The sequence below is a fragment of the Nerophis lumbriciformis genome, linkage group LG22, assembly GCF_033978685.3.
Source record: "Nerophis lumbriciformis linkage group LG22, RoL_Nlum_v2.1, whole genome shotgun sequence".
Lineage (NCBI taxonomy): Eukaryota > Metazoa > Chordata > Actinopteri > Syngnathiformes > Syngnathidae > Nerophis > Nerophis lumbriciformis.
In genome coordinates, this window is record NC_084569.2 from 42,825,895 (window position 1) to 42,834,958 (window position 9,064).

Sequence of the window (9,064 nt, forward strand, 5' to 3'; positions counted from 1 at the left end):
GACATATTGGTAAATATGTTTGTATTTCAGACTATTAATTAAAGTAATCCATTCTTTTCACTATCCAAATACATTAAATGAGCGTACGTAAATGTTAGTCCGCGCATGCGTGTAACAGCAAACGGATCGTAAATAAAACGCTGATTCCTTAAATGATTTTTGATTGATTGATTGATTGAGACTTTTATTAGTAGATTACACTGTACAGTACATATTTATTAGTAGATTGCACAGTACAGTACATATTTATTAGTAGATTGCACAGTACAGTACATATTTATTAGTAGATTGTACAGTACAGTACATATTTATTAGTAGATTGCACAGTGAAGTACATATTCCGTACAATTGACCACTAAATGGTAACACCCCAATACGTTTTTCCACTTGTTTAAGTCGGGGTCCTGCCTTTATTGGATACATTTCAGTTGTTTTACATAACCCAATCTTTAGTATTTTTTAAACTTGACTCTCGTTGATGTTTTTGTTAACACGTTGATGTTAGTACATTGTGTATATATCTTGTTTGTGTGTTTAATGGCGCAATACAAAAAGTATGATATATAAGACCAAATCATTGTCACTTTGTTATGGCAAACATTGGCGTATTCCTTCTAAGGAACAGAGCAGAAAGTGAGAGGAACAACAAATAAGATAACACAACGAAGTGTATAGAAGAGAATGATAAGACTAAAGTATAAAGCTGACAGCAGTCTTTTATTCTCTTTCTAGGAACTATTTCTTCAACAACACGAGTTCTCACACGGAGCCTTCTGCGTCCGGACCAGTTGTAGAGTAGCCGTCCTCCTAGGAACTATTTCTTCAACAACACGAGTTCCCACACGGAGCCTTATGCGTCCGGACCAATATTCCGGAAGTAGCTTAGCGTGTTTGCGGAGGTTAATACCAGTTGTCCTTCTTGTCACTAACTAGCAGGTAATTAAACTTGTCCTTCTTGTCACTAACTAGCAGGTAATTAAACTTGTCTTTCTTGTCATTAACTAGCAGGTAATTAAACGTGTCCTTCTTGTCACTAACTAGCAGGTAATTAAACTTGTCTTTCTTGTCACTAACTAGCAGGTAATTAAACTTGTCCTTCTTGTCACTAACTAGCAGGTAATTAAACTTGTCTTTCTTGTCACTAACTAGCAGGTGATTAAACTTGTCGTTCTTGTCACTAACTAGCAGGTAATTAAACTTGTCCTTCTTGTCACTAACTAGCAGGTAATTAAACTTGTCCTTCTTGTCACTAACTAGCAGGTGATTAAACTTGTCGTTCTTGTCACTAACTAGCAGGTAATTAAACTTGTCCTTCTTGTCACTAACTAGCAGGTAATTAAACTTGTCCTTCTTGTCATTAACTAGCAGGTAATTAAACTTGTCCTTCTTGTCACTAACTAGCAGGTAATTAAACTTGTCCTTCTTGTCACTAACTAGCAGGTAATTAAACGTGTCTTTCTTGTCACTAACTAGCAGGTAATTAAACTTGTCCTTCTTGTCACTAACTAGCAGGTAATTAAACTTGTCTTTCTTGTCACTAACTAGCAGGTAATTAAACTTGTCCTTCTTGTCACTAACTAGCAGGTAATTACACTTGTCCTTCTTGTCACTAACTAGCAGGTAATTAAACTTGTCTTTCTTGTCATTAACTAGCAGGTAATTAAACGTGTCCTTCTTGTCACTAACTAGCAGGTAATTAAACTTGTCTTTCTTGTCATTAACTAGCAGGTAATTAAACTTGTCCTTCTTGTCACTAACTAGCAGGTAATTAAACTTGTCTTTCTTGTCACTAACTAGCAGGTAGTTAAACTTGTCTTGTCACTAACTAGCAGTTAATTAAACTTGTCTTTCTTGACACTAACTAGCAGGTGATTAAACTTGTCCTTCTTGTCACTAACTAGCAGGTAATTAAACTTGTCTTTCTTGTCACTAACTAGCAGGTAATTAAACTTGTCCTTCTTGTCACTAACTAGCAGGTAATTAAACTTGTCTTTCTTGTCACTAACTAGCAGGTGATTAAACTTGTCGTTCTTGTCACTAACTAGCAGGTAATTAAACTTGTCCTTCTTGTCACTAACTAGCAGGTAATTAAACTTGTCCTTCTTGTCACTAACTAGTAGGTGATTAAACTTGTCGTTCTTGTCACTAACTAGCAGGTAATTAAACTTGTCCTTCTTGTCACTAACTAGCAGGTAATTAAACTTGTCCTTCTTGTCATTAACTAGCAGGTAATTAAACTTGTCCTTCTTGTCACTAACTAGCAGGTAATTAAACTTGTCTTTCTTGTCACTAACTAGCAGGTAATTAAACTTGTCCTTCTTGTCACTAACTAGCAGGTAATTAAACTTGTCTTTCTTGTCACTAACTAGCAGGTGATTAAACTTGTCGTTCTTGTCACTAACTAGCAGGTAATTAAACTTGTCCTTCTTGTCACTAACTAGCAGGTAATTAAACTTGTCCTTCTTGTCACTAACTAGTAGGTGATTAAACTTGTCGTTCTTGTCACTAACTAGCAGGTAATTAAACTTGTCCTTCTTGTCACTAACTAGCAGGTAATTAAACTTGTCCTTCTTGTCATTAACTAGCAGGTAATTAAACTTGTCCTTCTTGTCACTAACTAGCAGGTAATTAAACTTGTCCTTCTTGTCACTAACTAGCAGGTAATTAAACGTGTCTTTCTTGTCACTAACTAGCAGGTAATTAAACTTGTCCTTCTTGTCACTAACTAGCAGGTAATTAAACTTGTCTTTCTTGTCACTAACTAGCAGGTAATTAAACTTGTCCTTCTTGTCACTAACTAGCAGGTAATTACACTTGTCCTTCTTGTCACTAACTAGCAGGTAATTAAACTTGTCTTTCTTGTCATTAACTAGCAGGTAATTAAACGTGTCCTTCTTGTCACTAACTAGCAGGTAATTAAACTTGTCTTTCTTGTCATTAACTAGCAGGTAATTAAACTTGTCCTTCTTGTCACTAACTAGCAGGTAATTAAACTTGTCCTTCTTGTCACTAACTAGCAGGTGATTAAACTTGTCTTTCTTGTCACTAACCAGCAGGTAATTAAACGTGTCTTTCTTGTCACTAACTAGCAGGTAATTAAAGTTGTCTTGTCACTAACTAGCAGGTAATTAAAGTTGTCTTGTCACTAACTAGCAGGTCATTAGTTGACAATGTCTATTGTAAAGGTTTATATGTACAAATATGTATTGTAATGAGCATAGATGGTGACCTTGTCTGCAGGTTGATGGCATTTAATTGCAAAACAATACTTATACATTCCTCTTTTATTTTGAAAGTCATTGCAACTCTTGTGTAATGATGTTAATGATCCTGACTTTTCTCTGGCTTTGTATTGTCAATGTTGTTATTTGATTGTTACGTGCACATAATAATCATGAACATGTGCCGTCCCTAATTGAATGTTATTATTTGTTACGTGCACATTAGGGCTGCAGCTAACGATTATTTTTCTATCGATTAATCTATAGATTATTTTTTCGATTAATCGGTTAATCTATAGATTATTTTTTCGATTAATCTATAGATTATTTTTCCTTTTACCGATTATTTTTTTTATTTAAAATGAAGAGGAAAAAATAAATGTAGGCCAGTTTTTTCAAAAGGCATGGCTTTTATTTACAAAAAAAAAAGTATGGCCACTCAGTCAACATTGACAACAACATGACAAAATATTCTGTAACAATGTAAACATTTAAAACTTTTAACATTTAACAAAATTAAAAGTAGCTTATTTGCTTTTTAATGTGCAAATATAAAAGTAAACATCCAGTGCAAATCTTAATATTCTGGAATAGTATAAGCATTTCAAAAGTAAAAGTATTGCTTATTTTGCTTTAAAATGTGCAAAAATAAAGATAAACATCCAATACAAAAAAGTGCAAAACGGAAATATTCTGTAACAAGTGTAAACATTTCAACAAAAGTAAAAGTATTGCTTATTTGCTAAAATGTGCAAAAATAAAGCTAAACATCCAATACAAAAAAGTGTACAGTGTAAACATTTCAACAAAAGTAAAAGTATTGCTTATTTTGCTTAATAACACAACAATGATAGTATGATTAAAGTGAAAGTTAATTGTTGGTTTGTACATAGTATATGTAACTGTTAATGTTGTAAAAGGTATTTGCACAACTAATTAACGTTAGCGTTTGTGACACGTCTTGTGCCGTGGGGTTCTTTCAGGACCGACAGACTGAACGCCAGACGGCTTTGCCAGGTTTACAATCTTTTAATTTTACACAAAGTCTTTTCTCTTCCAACTCTTTTCTCTTTCTTTCCTCGCTTTTCAGCTCCTCTTCCTCGCTCGCTCGTCGTCCCCTGTCTCTTGCGGCGTCGCTCCCGGCGCGCCCCGCCTCGCCGCTCGCTCGCCGCCGCCGCCTCTCCACAGCGTTAAAGAGGAGCGCGTCTTTGTAAACACTGAACAGGCACGCCAAACGCGCCTCTCAGAGCAAACGGTGCTTTAGTTTATGAATTTACAACGCAGATACAAATGACACATTCATGTTTTTGTGTAATAATGACAACGTATACGCACGCGGACGATTGACTTGTTGATGGTGATGGCAAGAACGCTGTCGGGGGTTTTCTTTTCAAATGTTCCTTCATAGCCGTTGTGCTGCTATGATAGGCCATTTCCGCTTGACACAGTGTGCATACAACAACATTATTAGGCCGTTTATTGAAATACTCCCACACTTTTGACGACTTTTGGCGTGCTTTTTCCCCTCGCTCGCATCGTCTGCTTTGCGCTCCGCCATGACAGTAGTGTGACGTAAATATGCGACGCGCCGACGCACAAAAACGGCGTCGACGTATTTACGTAACCGATGACGTCGACTACGTCGACGCGTCGTTTCAGCCTTAGTGCACATAATAATCATGAATATGTGCCGTCCCTAATTGAATGTTATTATTATTTGTTACGTGCACATAATAGTCATGAACATGTGGCGTCCCTAATTGAAGTGAAAGGTGTAGTATTTTCCTGGTTCCAGCCGGTGGTGATGGTGAAGAAGAAGCGTCTCCAGCTCATAGCGGAGATGGCTCGGAAGATCCGGGCATATCGAGAATGGAAAAACCGCCCGCGTGAATCCCAGAAGTACGCGTTGGACTACGAGACGATGACGCGGCCTCACACGGGGAAGACGCTGCCCGTGCTGGCTTGGCCGGACGTCCGGCGAGAAAGCCGCCTCTTCTCGCTGCTGGCCGGTTTGAAGATGTTCGGAATGGGCCGCCTCTTCACCCGCAAGTCTTGGCTGGAGGAGCACACGGAGCCCAGTTACTGGACGCTCACCAAAGTGAAAGTAGACTACACAGCGCAGGTCAGAGCAGCGACTTCACTCTGTGTAATAGAATACTCACATTGTTGCTCTTTTCTAGAACATGGATCATGGCAGGGCCTGGGGCATCCTCACTTACAAAGGTAAGACACCTGGGCCTCTTAAACGGGAACTTTGCCTGTCATTCACAATCCTCATGTAAGACCTATTTTTATGCATTCTAAATTGTAATTAAACGTTAGCTCAAGTCAGCAAACAATTGTGCCATTGGGAGTCGCTCACGCTGTAAGTATATATGTAGTATCTAGTAACATTTATAATAACAGGTAATATACACACGCTGTAAGTATATATGTAGTATCTAGTAACATTTATAATAACAGGTAATATACACACGCTGTAAGTATATATGGAGTATCTAGTAACATTTATAATAACATGTAATATACACATGCTGTAAGTATATATGTAGTATCTAGTAACATTTATAATAACATGTAATATACACACGCTGTAAGTATATATGGAGTATCTAGTAACATTTATAATAACATGTAATATACACACGCTGTAAGTATATATGGAGTATCTAGTAACATTTATAATAACAGGTAATATACACACGCTGTAAGTATATATGTAGTATCTAGTAACATTTATAATAACATGTAATATACACACGCTGTAAGTATATATGTAGTATCTATTAACATTCATAATAACATGTAATATATACATGATGTAAGTATATATGTCATGTAGTAACATTCATAATTTTGTAATATATACATGATGTAAGTATATATGTCATGTAGTAATATTCATAATAACATGTAATATATACATGATGTAAGTATATATATGTCATGTAGTAACATTCATAATATGTAATATATACATGATGTAAGTATATATGTCATGTAGTAATATTCATAATAACATGTAATATATACATGATGTAAGTATATATGTCATGTAGTAACATTCATAATAACATGTAATATATACATGATGTAAGTATATATGTCATGTAGTAACATTCATAATAACATGTACTATATACATGATGTAAGTATATATGTCATGTAGTAACATTCATAATAACTTGTAATATATACATGATGTAAGTATATATGTAGTATCTAGTAACATTCATAATAACATGTAATATATACATGATGTAAGTATATATGTCATGTAGTAATATTCATAACATGTAATATATACATGATGTAAGTATATATGTCATGTAGTAACATTCATAATAACATGTGATATATACATGATGTAAGTAAATATGTCATGTAGTAACATTCATAATAACATGTAATATATACATGATGTAAGTATATATGTCATGTAGTAACATTCATAATAACATGTAATATATACATGATGTAAGTATATATGTCATGTAGTAACATTCATAATAACATGTGATATATACATGATGTAAGTATATATGTCATGTAGTAACATTCATAATAACATGTAATATATACATGATGTAAGTATATATGTCATGTAGTAACATTCATAATAACATGTAATATATACATGATGTAAGTATATATGTCATGTAGTAACATTCATAATAACATGTAATATATACATGATGTAAGTATATATGTCATGTAGTAACATTCATAATAACATGTAATAAATACATGATGTAAGTATATATGTCATGTAGTAACATTCATAATAACTTGTAATATATACATGATGTAAGTATATATGTAGTATCTAGTAACATTCATAATAACATGTAATATATACATGATGTAAGTATATATGTCATGTAGTAATATTCATAACATGTAATATATACATGATGTAAGTATATACGTCATGTAGTAGCATTCATAATAACATGTGATATATACATGATGTAAGTAAATATGTCATGTAGTAACATTCATAATAACATGTAATATATACATGATGTAAGTATATATGTAGTATCTAGTAACATTCATAATAACATGTAATATATACATGATGTAAGTATATATGTCATGTAGTAACATTCATAATAACATGTAATATATACATGATGTAAGTATATATGTCATGTAGTAACATTCATAATAACATGTAATATATACATGATGTAAGTATATATGTCATGTAGTAACATTCATAATAACATGTAATATATACATGATGTAAGTATATATGTCATGTAGTAACATTCATAATAACATGTAATATATACATGATGTAAGTATATATGTCATGTAGTAACATTCATAATAACATGTAATAAATACATGATGTAAGTATATATGTCATGTAGTAACATTCATAATAACTTGTAATATATACATGATGTAAGTATATATGTCATGTAGTAACATTCATAATAACTTGTAATATATACATGATGTAAGTATATATGTAGTATCTAGTAACATTCATAATAACATGTCATATATACATGATGTAAGTATATATGTCATGTAGTAACATTCATAATAACTTGTAATATATACATGATGTAAGTATATATGTAGTATCTAGTAACATTCATAATAACATGTCATATATACATGATGTAAGTATATATGTCATGTAGTAACATTCATAATAACATGTAATATATACATGATGTAAGTATATATGTCATGTAGTAACATTCATAATAACATGTAATATATACATGATGTAAGTATATATGTCATGTAGTAACATTCATAATAACATGTAATAAATACATGATGTAAGTATATATGTCATGTAGTAACATTCATAATAACTTGTAATATATACATGATGTAAGTATATATGTCATGTAGTAACATTCATAATAACTTGTAATATATACATGATGTAAGTATATATGTAGTATCTAGTAACATTCATAATAACATGTCATATATACATGATGTAAGTATATATGTCATGTAGTAACATTCATAATAACTTGTAATATATACATGATGTAAGTATATATGTAGTATCTAGTAACATTCATAATAACATGTCATATATACATGATGTAAGTATATATGTCATGTAGTAACATTCATAATAACATGTAATATATACATGATGTAAGTATATATGTCATGTAGTAACATTCATAATAACATGTAATATATACATGATGTAAGTATATATGTAGTATCTAGTAACATTCATAATAACATGTAATATACACATGATGTAAGTATATATGTAGTATCTAGTAACATTCATAATAACATGTCATATATACATGATGTAAGTATATATGTAGTATCTAGTAACATTCATAATAACATGTAATATATACATGATGTAAGTATATATGTAGTATCTAGTAACATTCATAATAACATGTAATATATACATATTTTGATGAATTTAAGTATCACGAGGTTGACTTTGTCCAACAACAAGAAGAAGACTACTAATCATGAGAGACAACAAAGACTACTTTGGGACAAATGATGATCAGAAACTTGTATTTATGATCGTGAATATAAGGAGGATGATCTACAAGTTTTACAAGCTGTGTGCTAAATCCATGCAGCTTTAGTCAAACACTAAGCATCATGTAGCAGTACTGCTAAGTGCTAAACAAGATATACAAACATAATACAACAATCACTTACTGTACAATGTTTGCTCTCACTGGGATGTTTATATGTTCATGTTTACATCAACAATTCATCATAATCATCACAAAGGGTTCAAAAAAAGTGTCTTTCTGGCCATCTCTGGGTCTAAGTTGGATGTCAAAGTTGACCAACTTGTGGGTTTATGTCCACATCCTTCT

The 9,064-nt window shown here is 32.5% G+C and overlaps 1 protein-coding gene across 2 annotated transcripts in view; it reads left to right on the top strand.

The window, feature by feature from the left end:
• The first annotated feature begins 775 nt into the window (after window positions 1–775).
• mrps34 (mitochondrial ribosomal protein S34) overlaps window positions 776–9,064 on the top strand; it is a 9,685-nt gene continuing 1,396 nt past the window's right edge. The window contains exons 1-3 of one of the 2 annotated variants that reach the window (XM_061973951.2): window positions 776–936; window positions 5,017–5,343; window positions 5,402–5,444. In XM_061973951.2, coding sequence (XP_061829935.2) covers window positions 5,026–5,343; window positions 5,402–5,444 — 361 coding nt within the window. In that variant the 5' untranslated portion in view covers window positions 776–936; window positions 5,017–5,025. Of the gene's footprint in view, window positions 937–2,994; window positions 3,021–5,016; window positions 5,344–5,401; window positions 5,445–9,064 lie in introns of those variants that run through there. The other variant, XM_072915764.1, reaches the window with a different exon arrangement.